The sequence below is a fragment of the Pogona vitticeps genome, chromosome 3 (assembly GCF_051106095.1).
Source record: "Pogona vitticeps strain Pit_001003342236 chromosome 3, PviZW2.1, whole genome shotgun sequence".
Lineage (NCBI taxonomy): Eukaryota > Metazoa > Chordata > Lepidosauria > Squamata > Agamidae > Pogona > Pogona vitticeps.
This window is the reverse complement of record NC_135785.1, coordinates 167,156,310-167,177,018: the sequence shown is the minus strand read 5'-3', so window position 1 is coordinate 167,177,018 and position 20,709 is coordinate 167,156,310. Positions and strand designations below refer to the sequence as shown.

Sequence of the window (20,709 nt, the reverse complement as noted above, 5' to 3'; positions counted from 1 at the left end):
TGTCATCTAGGAGTATCTGGAGTTACAGAGCCAACCTCTTCTCACATTCCTTAGCAAAAAAAAAAAAGGGTAAACCTGGCCTGTAACTGGTCAGATCTTCTGGCTCCAGGGCAGTTTTCCTCAACGATTGTTTACAATAGCTTTCTTGCAACAGGAAGGGACAAAACCTATCTGTAAGGAAGTACGGTCACCTTCTTTAACCATGGCATCAATCCAACCTTGACAGATTTGATTAGCCAGAAAGGGCAATCACCAAGCAGGCAGTGCCCTCACTAGAGCTGGGCACGAATTACGTAGTTCATCCCAGGTCGTAAAGGCGGCAACACTTGTGCTGCAGCTCCCTTTCCCTGCCTCCTCAGCTGATTCAACCACTCACCAGGCCCTGCTTGCTTACTTTTTCCACCTCCTCAGCTAATCTTCCAGTAATGAGCAAGAGCACAGACTCCCACTTTTATCTGAGTGGGAGGTCAGCCAAGAGTAATGCAGAGCTCTGCATATACATTAGAGTTTTGGCAACTTTTAGAATACACCAAGAATGAAACAAATAGTTTTCAAACATCCTCTTCTTGGTTATAAGAACAGGAAATATTCTTCTTATATTAATTTTCAAAGGTGTTTCAACTACTGCATTTAAGACTTGAGAGAAAGCAATCTAATCCATATTGCTCAAAAATAATTTGACAGTCTGGCAGTGTCACACAAATGTATTTATATGATGTTTCTTCAGTAAACCATAAAGGACGAAATGATGGAAAACAGTATCAGCTGCTATAAGATATTGTTTTAGTCTCTCACAGAGAAACTTCTCAAATTTGCAATTGAATGTATATCATTCTAAAAATATACATCATTTTAAAAACATACTTACCTTGATGCTGTTTAATCCTGATGGTCCCAAAAGTACTCCACAAATAATGTATCCGAACATAGTTGGCAATCCTATTGTGGTGCACAGCCAACCACAAGGCAAAGATAGCATAACTATGGTCACGATATCCTAATAAAATAAAATAAATATACAATTCTACTCAAGATACGCTTCCACATGTAATGACAAGTAAAGGGCAGTGACATACAGTACATCCACATCAGAGACTTCTATCTTGTCCAGGAAGAGAGAGAGAGATCACTGATTAGTTCACTATTGTTCACCACTTATCCTTATTCAGATAAATTATTCTCAGGACTTGAAGAGGAGGGGTCCAATGAGGTAATGTAAGTATTTTTGCTTTAAAGTGAAGTCACTCCTGACTTATTAGGATTTATACTCAAATAACTGCATATGATTGCAGCCTCAACAGCAAGTCCTGTTTCTACTCATGAGTTGAAGAACTACCCACTTTTCAGTCCCATCAATGCTAAAGACAAGAGGGATGCCCAGTTTATTTCAAACACAAAGTTACAAATGTCAAGCACAGCTGTTTGTAATACTTGCATCATATCACTACACAATGTCTGGCTGTAACTTTCTGTGGAATGTACTCTGGCTGGCAAATTCAGGTTTGCTGTTCAGTATTGTGTGAAACAGCCATAGCAAACACTGGACATTACAAATCCATTAAAGCAAGAATTAAGTCTTCAGAGACAGCTATACAACTACTGTATACAGATATGGCAAGTCACAATTCTTAATTCTACATAAATAGACCAGGTTCAGATTTTTTTTATTGCTTTCATATTTAGCCAGGAATCTTCACTCATCTGAGAAAAGAGAATAGCAGTAATAGTACAATATCCAGATAATACCTACACAGATATAAAAAATTCTATGTTTGCATAACCAATACTAATTAGTGACTAACACTAATGACAAGTATTGACACATTAATTTAGTCATCTTTCTTATTCTGAAAATTTTGAGTTCCGTCAAAGGGATTTCAGAAGTTTGAAGCATAAAAAACAAGTCAGACTTTCTGCTTTATTTTTACTAAAATATTTATCCAAATGTTCTAATTTGTTCAGTGCCATTTATCAGAATTCTTACCTTTACAAAATGATGATCAGCACGTGGAATGGTTGAGTCTCTAGGTTTAGTAAGTATGTACTGATTGTTTTGTGAATCAATGAGCATACTCAGACCCAAATCATCTTCCACTTCTCTTTTGGAAGTATTTCTTTTTGTATCTGCTTCATCTTCTTCTACTCTTAAGACAGCTTCAAAATTAACTCCTCTAACCTGTTAATAAAGGAAAGGAAAGATTTCAGTATTTTTATTTATTTAAGAGAAACCGTAATGCTAGATGAACAGGCTTTTCTACCTCTGAAAAAAACTCTTCCACTCTCTATTAGTCCCCTATGCCTACTCGAAATCTGTTCTGGAGTGCCCCAGTGCCCTCTGGTGCAGATGTTGAGAGTCCATCGTCCTTTTACTTAAAAAAGCTATTCCACTGATTTGATAAAACTCTTAGTATTCTTTTTTATCACTGTAAGTTTCAAAAGAAAAAGAATTAAATGGAATTAAAGCTTACAGACTACATTAACTTTTGAGTTTTAAGATGCATTAATGTACTATACACCATACAGGAGTGGTCCCCAACCTTTTCTGAGTTGCGGATCGGTTGGAGAGGTGGGGTCCGTGTGCTCAGGGGTCCTGGGTAACCCCCCGTGCTTGTGGGTGAGCGGGATGCTCTCACACATGCGCAGAGGGGTGGAGCACACGTGCACAAAGGGACGGAGCATGCTCACATGCATGTGCAGAGGGGTGGAGCACACTTGTGTGCATGTGCAGAGCTGGGCACACTCATGTGCACGTGTGGAGAGGGGCACACTCGTGGGTGGGGGGCACCCGTGCATGCAGATGTGGTGGGTGGGTGAAGTGTGTGCAGGGCAGGAGATCTGTCTCCGTGGCCCAGTCCTGCCAGAGCCATAGACCAGCACCAGACCACAGATTAGGGGTTGGGGACCCCTGTCATACAGCACTATAACCTACCGTGACTGCAGATTGCCATTTCAGCTTAATACAGCATTATTACTTGCCTTCTCAAAAATTTTGTTTGTTGACTTTATTTTTACCATTATGTAGAATAAAAATGTGAATACTAACCCATATTACTATACTTTTTCCTTTTACACCAAAGCACTTTTATCTGCTTTCTTCACCAAACTATATTTATGTTCTATTCCCCAACTGATAAATTTGTACTGTCAATATTATTTAATTTCTACCCTGTTTCCCCTAAAATAAGACCTAACCGGAAAATAAGCCATAGTATGATTTTTTTTGGATGCTAGTAATATATGTCCTACTCCAAAAATAAGCCCTAGTTAAGTGAAACCCTGCCCTCCACCATTGGGCAGCAACCAGAAGAAGATGTAAAATAAAACATCCCCTGAAAATAAGCCCTAATGCACTTTTGGGAGCAAAAATTAATATAATACCCTGTCTTATTTTCGGGGAAATTGTATTATTTCATAACAGCTCTGAATAAAATCAGGATCTAAATAAACTTACTGACTTGTTGTCATCAAAGGCATGCTCTCCTATTTCTTCTTCCAGCCTATCAGCTGCTTTTCTTACATCTTCAAGAATCTCATCCAGAATAGACAGGCTTTTATTTTGATGCTGCATATTTTTCAGGGCTTCAGCTTGGTGCTTCTCTGCTGCTAGAAGCTCAACATATTCCGTTTCCTCCTATTACGATTTGTTAAATATAAAAAAATTTGTCAGAGCCCAAATAATAAGAAATTATTATTACTACCATTAAGCTCAGCAGTAACACCTATAGAATCTGGCAACCATGAGCCTCAACACACTCTCCCAATACAAGATCTATTGGAATTATCTGCAGCATCACCTGGAAATGATGCCCTGATGGTGATCACATCAGGAGAACCTACTTTAGACAGTGTGGATGCCCCATCAAATGATCTACTCCTGCCTGGGCACTCGGTTAAGAGCCAACAGAGAGCATATCCCTCCTTGAAAACCCCAAGACTAAGTGATCCCATAGATTCGATTCTATGGGAAATCTCCTTACAAATGGATCTCAACAACAAGGCTTTGCCCCGTTTGTTCAGTTGTTTAGTCGTGTCCGACTCTTCGTGACCCCATGGACCAGAACACGCCAGGCCCTCCTATCTTCCACCGCCTCCCGGAGTTGTGTCAAAGTTTTGCCCCAGGAGGATCTTAAAGTGGTCAGTGCACTCTCCGAAGAGAAACAGAGACTGCTACTTAAGAGGTTGGAGACACTTAAAGAATTAATTGCAATAGCTATGACACCTCAACCTAATCACACACTCTTCTACAGGAACAAAACATTTCCAAGATCTTAAACTTTAGTACGAAAAATAACCTGAATGACAAAAACCAGCAAATGATGCAGGTTGTTCAGGCTGAGGTTTATATGGAGCGGCTTACTGTTCCTGCTCCACCGTTGTCTCTTGCTCTTCACATAGACAATTGCCTAATGACAAGTAAATCATGGTCCATAAGAAGGAACTTTTAAGACCCGAGTGCCTGCTGATTTTACCATCTCAAAATCATTTTTCTACAACTCAACCCTCCATAAAGATTGTAATCCCTCCTCAGATTTAACTTAATGCACCATCAGATTTGGCAAAGTCAACCTTCCCTAATTTGGCAAAAAACGTATTATCCTGAGCCTTCCAACAGCACAGTCAACAGTCCTAACCTTAATGATGTCCTTCTATTAACGGACACTGGTGAACAATTTAACCTTCCTTTGGATTTCGAGCCTACTGACTCAAAGGCAAATTTGGATAAAACTGAAACCAGCTGTGCTGACGAGGACTATAATGTCCAACCTCCCAACATACTGATGCCTACTCCATCAACACTCAAAGTTCTTGCAAAGCCTTTGACCCCCACTACTATCAAAACCTCCTCCTAATGGTTCCACTTGCGTGGAGCCACTGTCTGACTCCATTGTGCCTGATTCTGATCACTGACTATCCCCCCACCCCACAAATACTCTCTCCCCCCCCTTTCCTTGTAAACTTATCTCTTGGAACGTTGCTGGTTGGTGGAGGAAATAACATGAGTTAGATTTTGTTAACTATCTAAAAACCTTTGATATACCGGTAATATTTCTCCAAGAGACCCGGTCAACTAAAGAAATTGTTCTTTCAGGCTTTAATTATTACACCTTACCTGCCCTCAGAACTAATACAAAAGGCTGGTTTAAGGCAGGCTTATGTTGTCTGGTTAAGCCTGCACTTAGTGTAACATTTCTGCAGCTTCAGGCCAAACCACCACAAGCTCAGGCCTTTATGTCAAAGTGCCCTAAAGCAGTGGTTCTTAACCTGGGCGATATCACCCCAGGGGGCAATTTCGTTTCTCAGGGGGTTGATGGAACAAAAAGGGGCGATGCGGGGGTGAAGGAACAGAATGGGGGTGATGGAGCTGCTGCACCACCTCCACTACTTAAGTTATCATCGCCCCCCTCCCCATGCCGCCAGATCCAGAGTGGCTGGTGCTGCCGCCGCCACTGCCGCCGCCATTGAGGAAGTTATCATTGCCACCCTCCCTGTGGCACTGCTGGATCCAGAGCAGCTGGTGCTGGCAGTGGATGTGGTGGTGCCGCCGGCACCGCCGTATCCAGAGCAGCTAGTGCTGGCAGAGGACAGCACCACTGTCACGCCAGCACTGCCATTGAGGAAGTTATCATCGGCCCTCTCCCCGCAGCAGCGGCGCACCACCACCACAGGGAGGCGGGCGATAACTTCTTCACTGGCTCAAGGGGGTGTTTCTTTCAAAAAAGGTTAAGAACCGCTGCCCTACAGGACAACTGATCTTGGTTAATCTCTATATCCCTCCCACCCTAACCGTTTCTTCATTATCCACCACATGGTCAGACCTGAAGAATTACATTGATTCTCTAATTGCTGATCACCCATCCTCCTTGCTTGTTTTAGCAGGTGATTTTAATGCCAGATTAGGGTCCAGCAACGATGCTCTATCTGCTCATATGATGTGGGGCTCTGATGCTTTAATACCACCTCCCTTTTTGGATTCTAGGACATCTAAAGACCTAACAATCAATGAGGCGGCGCATCATATGGTCAACCTCTGTTGTAGTTATAATTTGAGAATTCTCAACGGATCCAGAATTAGCACTTATTCTGGTGAACCGACCTTTCCATCATCCAGGGGTATGAGCGTGGTAGATTACATTTTAATCTCCCCTGACTTGCTTCCCAAATTTATGAACGTTATGATTGGCTCTCGTTCTGAAAGTGACCATCAACCTGTTCTTCTATCTTTATTGTGGGTGCTTCCCCTCTTAACTACAGTGGGGTCTTGACTTGAGAACTTAATCCGTATTGGAAGGCGGTTCTCAAGTCAAAAAGTTCTCAGGTCAAATCTGCATTTCCCATAGGAATGCATTGAAAACCATTTGATCCGTATCTGCTCTTTTCCGTCCACAGAAACTAATGGGAAGCTGCTATTCTGCCTTCGACCACCAGAGGGGGATATTTTGTTTCTTTTTTTTCTTGGGTCAAGAAAGGTTCAGGGAAGGCAGGGAAAATACAGTCCAGGCAGTACAGTACCAGGCAGTCTGAAGACTGTCTCCCAATCCACTCTCTAAACGCTGGGAGGAGTGAGGAAGCAGACAGGCATCCTTTTCACTGGCCAACAGTTAACTGAAAGTTCAAATTTTGCACTTTCCCTGCCTCCCACGTGGTTTTTTTTCAGTTCTTAACTCAAATCTAAATATGTAAGTCAAGTCAATATTTTCCTATGAGAGTGGTTCTTAAGTCAAAATGTTCTTAACTCAAGCCGTTCTTAAGTCAAGACCCCACTGTAATACTATTACTCCCCCTGTCTTATATCATCATAAAATAGTCTGATCAAATAAAACTAAGGATTTATATGACCAATGGACCAACTCTGCTGAAGTCAGGTGTCTCTTACTGGCTGTCTCTCAAACTAGTTTTCCATTTGTTGCTATCCAGTCATACCAAGCAATGATAAAGTCATTGAGCAGTCTTCAAAACTCTAAGTGTTCACTGGATAACCATAATATTTCTATAATTGGTTTGACAAAGAATGCTGGGCTGCCAAAAAAATCTTCATCTAATGTTTGGCCACTTACATGCTCAGGGCTCCTCTGATCTAGCCACACTGTATTTTGAGGCAAAAAAGAACTGCCAATCTCTCCTGGATGAGGAAAGACACACTTGTGCCCTAAGATAATGGGGCAGATTATTCATGCTTTGCCTACCAGGAATACAAAGGAATTATGGACATTGATGTCTTTTACAACCCCTTCTTCAACCAACGCCATACAATCCTCTATTTCTCTTGTCGAGTGGACTGATTACTATTCAAATCTACTTACAGATCCTAATTCACCAGCAACTCAATTTGCTGCGTAAATTTCTCCTGATGACCCTCCTTGGCCCCCAGTCTCTGAACAGGAAATCTTAGAACTTATTGTCTCCTTAAAATCAGGGAAGGCTCCGGGACCAGATGGGATCCCGGCTGATTTAATTAAAAACAATCTGCACTGGTGGGCGAAACCTCTGGCCCGTGTTTTCATGCGAATTGACCATTTTGGTACTTTTCCTGATTCCTGGTTAACATCTGTCATTATTCTACTGCTTAAAAAGGCCAATCCAAGTATACCAGCTAATTACCACCTTATTAGCTTACTTTCAATATTTGGTAAAATATATGCTAAGCATCTAGCAAAATGTCTCTTGGAATGGATGACTGATCTTAGCCTACCTGGTAAGGAACAGGTGGGCTTCCAAGCAGGATCCTCAACACTCAATCACTCACTCACTCTTGCATTTCTAGCTGACAAATATTATCTTCAGTTCCATGGCAAACTTTTTGTTGCCTTTATTGACCTTCGAGGAGCGTTTTACTCCATCTCTGCTCTGGAATAAACTGGCCAGAAAAGGAATAGACCCTCATCTGCTGTTCTTGGTACATAAACTTCATTCTGAAAATAACTGCAAAGTACGGGTCAATAATAAAGGTCTTCTGACCAAAATATCTCAATCTCTAAAGGAGTTAAACAAGGCTGTGTCCTTGATCCTGCTTTTTTAAATTTATTCATGTCAGATATACCAGATCATATTGCCATAACTGAACATCATGCTCCTATGATAAACTTATCTTCTTTTCCATTGCTATTGTATGCTGATACTATTCTCTTATCTACCACTAAGTCAGGCCTTATACAATTACTCTCAGCTTTTGCTGATTTCTGCTCCAAGTATGATATAACCATCAACACTGATAAATCAAATATCCTGATATTCTCCAAATCTTGGAAACTTACCAGATGGAAAATAAATGGAAAGCCAATTGAGCAAGTGAAATATTTTCAATATTTAGGCTTACTGTTTCATTACAAATTAAACTGGTCTTACCATCATAAGGTGGCGGTTTCTTTGGCTATGAATCAACTTCCTGCATTAGTCTGCTTCCATTTCCATAGTGGACATCAATATGTCCCTGCTGCTCTCCAAGTTTTCCAGGCAAAAATCATTAACCAGCTCCTCTCTGAGGTCCCCATTTGGATTACGGCAGCCAGCTATGAGATAGACTGCATAGCTGCCCTCTTTCTGCGCATAATTTTAGGCATCCCGAATACGATTAGACTTGCAACATTATTAAGTGAACTTGAGCTTCATTTTCCAACTACCCTTGCCTGGTTATCCACTATTAAATTTTGGCTTAGTTTACACTTTCAGAAATCTTCCCAATCCCTTTTGACTGATTTCTTAAGTGGTACTCTTTTATTAACTCTAAAATCAATTCCATATTTATTAACCTGAACTCCCTGACAAATTGTGGAGAAACTCAACTTTATCATATTATCCACCAAAGAATTCGGGACATTGAACTTCAGACTCTGGCAGCTGATTTGAATTTACTAATTTGGTCTCCCCATTTTTATGGTTTGCCCCCTTTGTCTGTATCTGGTGCCAGTTATTTCACCAATCTCATTAACCCGCTGTGGCACTGAGCATTTATGATGGCCAGATTTAATATACAGTATTTCCCTCAGCTGTTCTTTCCGAAAGATATCATAACATCCCCTTTAAGAGCTGCTGATGTAAGCACTGCTTAGCAGAACTGGACTCAATTTTGCATATTCTTCTTCACTGCCCTAAATTTAGTGAGCTCCATCAATTACTACTTAGCCGCCTAGAGTGGTCTTAACAGACTAGATAGGTGGGATATAAAATAAATAAATAAATAAGCTCTGCTGTTTCAAATTTCTCTGGCTCCGAACGATGTTAGCAGATAAACAACCTAACTTGACTGAGCGTGTAGCTGAATATCTTGCTATTGTAATAAACTAGGCTGACTATTTCAAGGAGCCTTGATGTAACTGGACCGTATTTATCTTCCTGCAGTGGAAAATATAATCTTGATTGTACAGTTACTAGTTTTAATGCCAATAAAGGGTTCTCATTGATTGAAAAAAGAAATTATTAAAATTAATATTTAATTTTGTTGACACCCATTGAAAAAACAGAAAATCTGTCTTTTGAAATAACTGCAGAGCAAGAACTTCCAGTCACAAGTTCTTTAATGAAGATGGAAATACTTTTTTAAAAATATTGCTTCGAAATGAGGGACGCTTACATAAATTCAAGTGGAGAACAGCCACATTCTTACTTCCTCCATCAATTATGATTCATTTAAATATATTCATTTAAATATATTCTATGTAAAATTGTTTTTAATTATATTGTTGTCGTTTTTGCTGTTGTAAGCCGCCTAGAGTAATCTTAACTGATTAGATAAGCGGGATATAAAATAAATAAATAAATAAATAAATATTAGTATTGTCCCCTTTCCCTAGCCAAGGCTGGTTCATTTACTTAATTCTGTCACACACTCCCAATAATCTAGTCCAAATAATTCAACTCCCTCTCATGCTGAATAGCTGGCAAGTTCATTGAACAAAAAAAATGAAAAAAACTCCAACACAGTCACCAATCTTCTATTACTGCACTCGAGTTTCTGGACCCTTCGGTTTGATAGAATGTTAATATAGTGGAGAACTCACCTTTATTGCAGCTTCTCTCAAGGCTTCCAGTCGCTGCCGACTGCTTTCCTTCATGTTCACAACATCTTTGTAATCCCCTTGTAGAGCTCTTTGGAGTCCATGGATAGCTTGAAAGACTGAGTTTTCACTTTCATTTAACTCCTTTTGAAAAATCTCAAATGTGTGGACCTGAAAAGTCCTTTCTTCAAGTGACAACCCCGAGTCCTTTTCCACTGCTCTTATTGCACTTTTCAGTTTGTTGAGAACTACATTCTTTTGACGTAAGAGTCCAGATAGCTTTCTGCAGTTTTCTACAAGCCACTGTTTTCTCTGAGTAACAGCAGCTCCCTTCCCTCGATGCAGTTTTATTGCATGTTTCACTATATCCTCATGTTCTGCAGGAGTTATTAGTTGAAAATAAAATAATGACCCCAACATTCCTACACAAATAAAACCCATTACTTCCATTGTCCAGTTTTTATTACCAGTTACAGGAAAGCACTCAAATATGATCCTCAGATTTTATGTCATATGCTTTTTGTATTACAGATATATGTGTGGTGTGATGACTTAATGTACAGCAGCTGTAAACTAAAATAAATTGTGAAACCACTGAATCAAACAATAATTCAAATTCCAGAAGGCATGAGAACAAAATATTTTAAGCACTGTAAGTTCTTCTTCATCACAGCTAGAGTTCTTTTCTTTTAAACACATCTTCTTTCTTGGCTTGCTTTCTGTCCAAAACATAGTGCTACATAACATTTATCACACTGAGATAATCAACTCTGTTGAAAAATCTTCTAATATTTTTTCCTTGGATGTGATGAAATCTTTTACTTTTACACACTGGAATACTTGCTCAAACTTCTTATGGGGAGAGTGAATATTCAGCCATTCAAACTCTGTTAAAACAGTAAACATAAAATGGCTAATTGCATACAGTAATTACACCCCACATATTTTACTTTAAAAAGCTCTAGTGGCATCTGCTCCTCCCTGTATATTTTCCAAAAAAAGAAAGGGTTACTGTAAAGTGCTCTCCATGGTGCTGCCTTTGGAAAGTGTTTGGAAACTTCAATGGGTCCAAAACTCCACAGCCAGACTGTTAACTGGGGCTGGCTACAGGTGTCACAGAACTTCCATTACTGCTGCTTCACTGGCTATATTACAGCAGCTCCACTGTTTCCAGGCACAATTCGAGGTGCTAGTTTTAACCTGTAAGCCCTAAACAACTTAGGTCCAAGCCACCTTAATACCATATCTCCCTGCACGAGCCTGCCCAGGTTTTAAGACCCTTTCTCTTAATCCCGCCACCATTACTGGTGCATTTAGTGAGAGCACAAGAGAGGAACTTCTCTGTCGCTGCACCCAAACTATGGAACTCCCTTCTACAGGAGGCTAGGTTGACCCCCCCCCTTTTCTATCCTCTTCAAGCAGGCTGTCTCTTAGTGACTAGCTGCTTAAGAGCAGATTTTTAAAACAGGGCTGTTGTGTTGTTTTAATGTGTTTGTAGAACTACTGCTACTTATTATATATCTATTCTTTTAATACAAATTGTTTTAATATTGTAAGCCATCTTGTGTCTTCTTGAGAATGTTGAGGTCTAAATATTTTAAAGGAATAAATAAAACAAATATTAGCTACTAAACAGTCACAAGCACATCAGCCATTAGAGAAGGGAAGAGACCCTTCCCAAAACAGCTAAAAGACTATAGATGTGAGACCTTCTTCCCCACACACTCACCTGCTGTCACACAGGAGGTCCTGCCCCACCCTCTTCTTTCTCCTAACATAATTTTCCCAGACCTCTGCTTCATCATCTTCTGTTCTTCCCATGCTCCCCACTTTGTGTCTCTTCCAATTTTCTCTCCCCACCCCATTTCCCCCCTTCTTTCTCCCATTTTATACTGCTGATATTCATGAACTCATTCTGCTTCTGTTATGGAAAGTTTACTTTCTCATTTAAAGGCTTAAGTTCACCCATCTAACTTTTTCCTCTTCCCTCTCTCTAGCTTTTTATTTCAACAAAAATAGTTTTGCAGCCGGACTGACTCATCATGTATACATTTCTTTCCACGTATTTAAAAAAGGTAAACATTCCAAAGATCCATCCAGCTCACCTATCTCTATAAGCTACTGTTTCTTTGGGTGGATGAGGACAAGCAGAGGTGTCTGTGAGAAATTTTAAACCTCCTCTGTCAGAATCCTGAATATGGGTTAATGTGAGAAAGAAATGGGGAGGAAGAAGAGATCCCTCTGGATCCCATTAAACTCAGTGGAGGAACGCGGGGATTTAAATCTAATAAACTAAATAAAACGGCAAATGGGCACGCAGCAGTGCCAAGGCGGGCTGTACAGGGAACGTCCACACATCCTTGTACTCTTAGGGCGGCGGCAAGCTCCGTAACTGTTTATATAAATGTATCCTCCCCCCTCCCTCGCCCGGTAGTTCTCTACTCAAAAGAGCCACCTATTTCCTCCCGCCGTTCTCAACAGGGGCAGATCGGAGACGAGGGAGGAGGAGGAGGAGGAGGAGGAGGAAGACGACGCGCAGAGCTCTGTGCCGCCGTTGTGTGAAATCTGCCGACGCGTTTCTCAAAGGATCCGACTGGCTGCCTTGACGTGCTTCAACCTGTCGCTCTCCTCACCCTCCGGAGCAACGCGGGCATCGGCCGCCACGGAGGGGCAAGGCCACGGGACCGACCCCGGCCACCCTCTCCCACCGAGAGGCTCGGATCCAGCCGGCCAGCAGTTAGCGGCTGGGCGGCGGCGGCGGGCCCGTCTCCCCCCCCCCCAAACGCCTCCATCCTTGTCGAGACTGGTCAGACAAACACCCACGCCCGCCACTACTCCCCCCCCCCCCGCCGCAGCCGGCCTACTCACCTGGACCGGGAGGTCCCAGAGCGACCGCGGAAAATCGCCGCCTTCCCGGAGAGTCCGAGCCACGTCCCCGTCATCATCAACACCCTCGCCACCAACCCACCTCACCCTTTCCTCCTTCGCCCCGGTGACCAATAGGAGCTCTCGTAGGCCGGCTGACCCACGCACCCACCCCGCCCAACCGGATGCGAGAGCCCCACCCCCTTTAAATAGCGACCCATCTGCGGCTGTTATTACCTCACTAGCCAGAATCACTAGAGAGGAGCCGCTTCCCTGTCCCATCCCCGCGTGAGGCTTGGAGCGCAAGCGAGGAGTGCGCCTAACGGCTTTTTTTTTAAAAAAATGCCTTGTGGGAAATGTAGTCTTTTTGCTTATTGGGTCCAGTGCACTATGGGAAATGTAGTGAAGGTGGAGAAGTCGGCGCAACTACTTACGTTGCGGTGCATGGTGGGAGGTATGGATTTCCCTTCCCCCATAGCAGGCATAGACGTAGGAAGTATAGAGTGACACGTGAGTTGAAGGTGAACTTCCAGGTTCTTTTTTTAAAAAATATATATAATTCTCTTCTTACACGATCAAAGGAGAAGGTAAGCCTCCTGTTGAAATTAATTGAGAAATTTATGATTTAGACACAGGCAGGATTTTGTAGCAGCACACAGAAAGAGAAGATGACAGCAACCTCAGGTTTTTATTTTGTATGAATGGAAAGTGTGACTCCTACAGTTCCATTTTGTTTTTTAAAGTCTGTATTGAGTACACAATGCAAATATTGACCCCAGTCTGAATCCAGTCCATGCAGATTTGTGCTCCACTCACTTGAATGCAGGATAGGTAAAGGTAAAGGTTCTCCTTGACAATTTGTCCAGTCGTGTCCAACTCTAGGGCGCGGTGCTCATCTCTGTTTCCATTCCATAGAGCTAGAGTTTGTCCGAAGACAATCTTCCGTGGTCACGTGGCCAGCACGACTAGACACAGAATGCCATTACCTTCCCACCATGGTGGCACCTATTCATCTACTTGCATTTTTGCACTTTGCATGCTTTCAAACCCCTAGGTTGGCGGGAGCTGGGACAAGCGACGGGGGCTCACTCCGTCACATGGATTCGATTTTACAACTGCAGATCTTCTGACCTTGCAGCACAGAGGCTTCTGCGGTTTAACCTGCAGCGCCACCATTCAGGATAGAATGGACTGTTTTATCATTTCCAGAAGTATAGGGATTCAGAGAGTAGAATAGCTTAAAGTTCCTCTGAGTAGATCACCCCTTTTCTCATTAACTGGCACTTGCATTCTCAACACCTCAGTCTGAGATATTAGTAGGTAAAAAAAATAAAAGATCAAACAACAAACAATTGAACAGATCAAACAGCAAACAATAACAGACTTCAACAGACTCAAGAGGAAAAAGAACGGAGCAAAGATGTGGCTCTGTATTCAAAATCAGAGACAGGGAAGGAATGATTGTTTACTGCTAGATACATTGGCAGTCAACCCAACCCAGAAAGATTCCACCACCACATCTTCTCCAGGCAGCATGCCAAGCTTTAAAAACTTAGACACTGCAAACTCCAGTCTGTATCCTGTTAGATGACGTCCAGCTACCACTGGGCTCAGAATCCTCTTGTCTAGGGTTGGTGGGTGTCGGGGGTGGCTGCGAGGGATGGGAATCGCCTTGTGCTAGGCGTCGGCTCTCCGGGCGGCCATCAATGCAAAGGCATAGGGTGATTAGTCCTTGCGGCGTATTGGGTCGGTCTACACATGCCAGCTCATCTTTTCTGGAGGAAGCAGAGGGCACTTGACCTGGGAAGCAGCGTTGGTTTGGGACTGCAGTTGTTGCTGCTGAAGCTGTGCCACCGTTTGAGGAAGGAACTGCACTTGAGGAAGCACAGCATTCAGCGGATCCGAACCTTCGCTTGCTTCTCCTTCCATCTTGCGGGCGGAGTGTGGTGGTGGAAGCCATCTGTCACGTTCCCGGGGGTTTCAACAAGAGTCCGATACGCCAGTCCAATGTCAGAAGTTCAGCGAATGCAGATCCGATACCAAAATGCCAAAGCCAAATCACAAACCGTAATCCGAGGTCAGGGTCCAAAGCCAAATCACACAACGTAGTCCGGGGTCAGAGTCCAAAGCCAAGGGTCCAGGGAACAAGATTCAAGGTAGCCAGGAGCGTGGATGTGAGGCCAGAGATTTGCCCCTGGCATTGCAGATGTCTCTCACGCTGGCCTGGGCTTCTCCCACATGGGATCTTGTGCACGTGGGGCGAGCTCCCTCAGGCCCACAGCATGGCTGGCGCTGATCTGGACCGGCCAGCTGGGACTGGTGGCTTTGGGCATGTGGCAGGAGCCAAGGATTGAGAATGGAGGGCCCGCCGGCTGGCAAAAGCAACGCGGGTGTCCCATAACCTCCCCTTGTTGACTTGAGGGTGGAGGGAAGGTTTAATATATTTCCGGTAGGCGTGCCACTCAAGGAGCTCCTGTTCTTTGAAGGCCAGGAAAGGAAGCCTTCCCCTGTTAAAAATGGAGACAAAAAGGCAAGGACTGATAAGAAGAAAAACTAGAAGGGTTAGGTCTGCCTAGTTTAACATGATGTTAGATACACTTCATCTGATATCTCAGTCAAGTCATTTAATAGGGCTAAGTATAGGACTGCAGGAACTTCATGGGAACCCCGAGAATATTTTTTTATAGAACATGGATCTAGTATAGAGAAATGAAAGGATTTTTTAAAAATATGCCTTTAATTTAGAGCAAGTATAGAAAATTTTAGTTATTTCTTTAGCAAAAGGGTACAGACATAATGAAGAACTCCATAAAGCTAACACCCCAATAAAATAGAATTACATTTTAATACACCAGTGCCACCTTCACCCTCAGGGGTAGCATTAATAATATTTTGAAATAAAGGGGTCACCCAGCTGTGCAAACACTTTGCTTAAAACCACAGCCTGGGCATACGATAACGTTGCTGAAGTTATTTAGGATGACAAGGAGTTAAAAGAAAATAAGATTACCAGCGATGTCTCCAAAATTTGTCCCAGCTTTCTTGATGTGCAACTCTGTCCCAGTTTTCTTGATGTGCGGTCACATTGTAAATCAGAAACTGCTAGAGGAGAAACAAGAGGGGGAAAAATGAACCACAATCAAGAACTCAAATTGAGCCCATTTCCTCCCAGTTCCCACAGCTATAAATACTGAACTATCCAACAAACAGCAACAGAGCATGGACAGAGTTCCTACTCCAGTCCTCTGAAGATGCCCATGGCCACAGAGACTGGCGAAACATCAGGAAGAGCAACCTTCAGAACACTGCCAAAGAGCCTGAAAAACCCACAACAACTATCAAATTAATCCAATTATTAAATGAAACAATTTCTCAAACTAGCAATTTAAATGAACTTACCGGTAAATAAAATTTTAAATAAAAATACATTTGTTTCAAAAATAAAAATAGAAATAGAATAGAACCAGCATAATACAGCAACTAATATAAACTAAACAAGATGTAAGAAAAGTAAATTAAACGAAAATAATAAAGAAAATAAACCCAAGATTCTCCCCCATAACCAATATTGACCTTTTCTTCATTTATAATTTTTTCCACCAAAATCCAAATAATAAGAAGCAAAAAGAGCAAAAGCCACATGGTGAACCAACTGGTGTTGGTGACCAAACGTGCTTGCTCTGAAAGCCTGCCTCGGAAAGGCTGGCAGATGTTTTTAGGGCACCTCTGCTGACATCATCCTTTGCATCACAAACACCCTTGGAGGTGCCCAACAATCTTGGCCTGGCTGAAGGCTGGGCTCCCCAGGGGAACCACGGCCTGGGTTGTACCCATGGCATCTTCCCGCCCTGCCCTAATCAAAAGGGGAATCCTCTTTTTTTTTTCTAATTGGCCGAGCGTTTCTGAGTTCTTGGAGAAGCAGTCAAGGCGACCAAAATGCCCGTTCTTGACATGAATGAGATTTGAAGTCCTTCAGAAAATATGTTAGAAATCCATTTGGCTGCTGTAGCTTCTCTTCCGCAACCTACTCCCCCCCCCCCCTTGAAGTGTTTGTGTGCTAATTAAAAGTGAATTGAAAGTCTTTGAAAAGCAGGCTGATTGCAGAAATGAACTTCACAATAGGAAGGGTTGCAGCACTAAACTCTATCCCTCTCAGAAGAAATCAGGAGGTGCTTTATATATGTTGACTCTCAATGTTCACTTAGAAGGAATTCTGTAATTTTTTTCTATATTTTTCTATGCAAAATTACAAAATTCCTTCTAGTTGAACATTGAGAGTGAATCCCTCTATCTGACTTGGGTTAAGGGTGTGGCAGCTGAAAGGATAGCCACACCTGGAGGTCTGCACACAGCATCTTTGCCAGACACTTCTTTGACATTTTGGGTAAAAAAGAAGAAGAAAAAAAAAGGAGCAGGTCTCCCCTTCCCAGACACCAATAAATCAGAAGATCAGTCAGGACTGCCTTGCTATTATGACTGCAGGCAAAATATAAAATAAATAAAAATTTTAAAAAAGCTTCAGGGTTCTAACAGGATAGCTCCAAGTTAAAAGTTTGGCTCCTCTACTCAAATATATATACAGTATATATTTCACCCTTTGCATGGTACAGTCACCCCTGGCACCGGGGCACCTCCTTCAAAATGCACGCGTGTGTTTTAATGGTTGAGAGAATAAAGGAAACCTACAGGACTCCTTTCACCACCTGCCTGACGCAGCTGGAAGGCTGGGCTTGGGAGGGGGAGTTTGTGGGGAGGCAGGCAAAATAATAAGGGGCAGCAACTTGGTTTCGGCTGCTTGGGAGCGTTGTCGCGCGCTTCCCATGGCCCGGCACGATCCTTTCACCGCTCCACTTGTCTCCAAGGCCCACGGACACCAGTTCCTTCCAAAAGCAAAGAAGAAGAGACTTGGGTTTTTTTTATTGATTTTCGGGGGTGGGAAATTATTCAATTGATAATACACAAGAACACGGCAATTAAAAAGGCAACAGAAAAAAAATTCAACTCACAAAACAACGTTTTGATGCATTTAGATTAAGAGGGAAAATAGGTTGTCCATATTCCCCCCTGTGCTCCCCACCACCCTTGGGACAAATTTACTTATTTGTTTTTCTTTACCTTTTATACCTGCCATACCTGCCCTGTTTCTCTCCAGAAATACAATAATTCTTGTCCAGGGGTTTAACCTTTTCCTTTCTCAAACACATGTACTGTACTAAAAATACATTTTACATATATTTAAAATTATTGACGCTCGAGACTCCTTTTCTAATCTTTATTTCCCTCATTAGTTTACCAGAAACGGCCCTATTCCACATTCTTTTTACACTATTCCTCCATATTAAAGTGAGGATCCTTCCAGTTCGCTAGGGTCGGTCTAGAGAATTTTCCTGGTCCTCCCTTTCCCTGGGAACAAGAGAGAGTAGCCCTCTGCCTGCCAAGCAGATGTTCCTGTGTCTCTTCTTAGGTATAGAATTTAAGTGGCGGTGGCGGGGGGGGGGAGGTCCTTCTTTTGATTACAACACCCAGAACTCCTAGCCTGCGTGACCAGATAGGTGGCTGATGGATTCTGGATTTTCTAGTCCAAAGAAGCGATGGAGAAATGTAACTGTATTGAGCAAGTTTTGCCTTCCATCTATTATTCTTTGCTTAGATTATTCCTTGCTGCTCTTTGCTAGGTGCTTGCTGAAGAATTTCTGGTATGGGGTGGAACATGACATTTAAGAGCTTCTTTTGCAAAAATAAAATAAAATAAAAAATCGCCATTAGGTTAGAAGTCCAAATCACGTAGTAAAGGGAGGGTTGGGGGGGTTACTTTATTCAGATTGTGAGCTCATCGGCTAATTGGGCAATGGAGACAGGTAAGAGGGGACTGGGGGTGGGGGTTGTAGGTATAAAATCTTATGCACAACATTTTTCTGGCAGAGTGAGAGACTGTGATTTTCTAATGACTTTCTCTTTCTCTCCGCTGTTGCGACTGCGTGACAATAAAGGAACTCCTTTTCACTGTGTAGATGTATGTATGTATGTATGTATGTATGTATGCATGTATGTATGTATGTATGTATGTATGTATTTATTTATTTATTTATTTATTTATTTATTTATTTATTTATTTATTTATTTATTTATTTATTTATTTATTCTATTTATACCCCGCCTATCTGGTCAAACGACCACTCTCTATTTCTACTACAGGCGGATATTTCCATCGCAGAAGTAACTTTTCCAGGGTCTTGAGTGGGCACACCGTTTCCAAATAAGACTTCCTTACTCACCTGCGAGCACTCAGCTAAAAACCCGCTCTTTTATATGAACAGCCTGTGCAACTGTGTGACACGTGGTGTGAATGGACTGTCTGTCTGTCTGTCTGTCTGTCTGTCTGTCTGTCTGTCTGTCTGTCTGTCTGTCTATTTATTTATTTATTTATTTATTTATTTATTTATTTATTTATTTATTCTATTTATACCCCCGCCTATCTGGTCAAATGACCACTCTTTATTTCTGGTGTGTGTGAGAGAGAAAGAGCTTGTTTAGAGGTCTGTGTGCCCAAGTAGTCAGTGAAGGGAGAGTCTGTGTTAATAATTAAATAAGAAAGTGATTGACATCGTGATTAGCTACCTGTGATTTACATATTTTATTTTGTTGTACTAATAAACCAGTTTTTTGTTTTTTTTTTGAAGGAAACAGTTGTCCTTCTTGAATAGTCATTTATAATTGGTGGCAGTGAGTGTGAAGTGAGGTGGTGGGCACTCTGAGAGGCCTGAGTTGGCAGTGACATCAGAGTGGCCTCCTGCTACCTTTACATTATAATACCAAATAATGTAAAGGTAGCCGGCCACTCTGACATCACTTGCCAACTCAGGCCTCACAGAGTGCCCCACCACCTTTCACCAAAGCTGCTGCCACCAACCTATCCTTAAATCAAAAGGACAAGTATTTCTTTTAAAACAAAAACTGGTTTATGGGTACACAAAGTAAAATAAGTAAATCACAAGTAGCTAATCACGATGTCAATCACTGTTTTTTTCATTTAATTACTAACACAGACTAAGACTCATTAACACTGACTTATTTAATTATTAACACTGACTTTCCCTCACTGACTACTTAGGCACACAGGCCTCTAAACAAGCTCTTTCTCTCTCACACACCAGATCTGAATCTCAGGTTTTTTTGATGTTGAGTTTCAGACCGTTTTTTGCACTCTCCTCTTTCACCCTCATTAAGAGGTTCTTTAGTTCCTCCTCACTTTCGGCCATCAGAATGGTATCATCTGCATATCGGAGGCTGTTGATATTTCTTCCCGCAATCTTAATTCCAGTTTGGGATTCCTCCAGTCCAGCCTTTCGCATGATGTATTCTGCATATAAATTAAATAAGCTGGGGGACAATATGCAGCCTTGTCGTACTCCTTTCCCAATTTTGAACCAATCAGTTGTTCCATACCCAGTTCTAACTGTTGCTTCCTGTCCCACATATAGGTTTCTCAGGAGACGGATAAGGTGGTCAGGCACGCCCATTTCTTTAAGGACTTGCCATAGTTTGCTGTGGTCGACACAGTCAAAGGCTTTTGCATAATCAATGAAGCAGAAGTAGATGTTTTTCTGGAACTCTCTGGCTTTCTCCATAATCCAGCGCATGTTAGCAATTTGGTCTCTAGTTCCTCTCCTCCTTGGAAATCCAGCTTGTACTTCTGGGAGTTCTCGGTCCACATACTGCTGAAGCCTACCTTGTAGGATTTGGCGCATAACCTTGCTAGCATGTGAAATGAGTGCAATTGTACGGTAGTTGGAGCATTCTTTGGCACTGCCCTTCTTTGGGATTCGTATGTAGACTGATCTTTTCCGGTCCT

The 20,709-nt window shown here is 42.1% G+C and overlaps 1 protein-coding gene and 1 long non-coding RNA gene across 3 annotated transcripts in view; one reads left to right on the top strand and one right to left on the bottom strand.

The window, feature by feature from the left end:
- Positions 1 to 13,200, bottom strand: part of SLC9D1 (solute carrier family 9 member D1) — a 33,320-nt gene extending 20,120 nt beyond the window's left edge. Inside the window, exons 1-5 of one of the 2 annotated variants that reach the window (XM_020784034.3) lie at positions 13,095 to 13,200; positions 9,996 to 10,879; positions 3,452 to 3,631; positions 1,985 to 2,176; positions 869 to 997 (exon numbers count right to left, since the gene is read on the bottom strand). In XM_020784034.3, the coding sequence (XP_020639693.1) occupies positions 869 to 997; positions 1,985 to 2,176; positions 3,452 to 3,631; positions 9,996 to 10,442 (948 nt within the window). In that variant the 5' untranslated portion in view covers positions 10,443 to 10,879; positions 13,095 to 13,200. Of the gene's footprint in view, positions 1 to 868; positions 998 to 1,984; positions 2,177 to 3,451; positions 3,632 to 9,995; positions 10,880 to 12,860 lie in introns of both variants that reach the window. The other variant, XM_072994583.2, reaches the window with a different exon arrangement.
- LOC144588494 (uncharacterized) overlaps positions 1 to 20,709 on the top strand; it is a 394,222-nt gene that overhangs the window by 98,947 nt on the left and 274,566 nt on the right. The gene's annotated exons all lie outside the window — the stretch shown is intronic.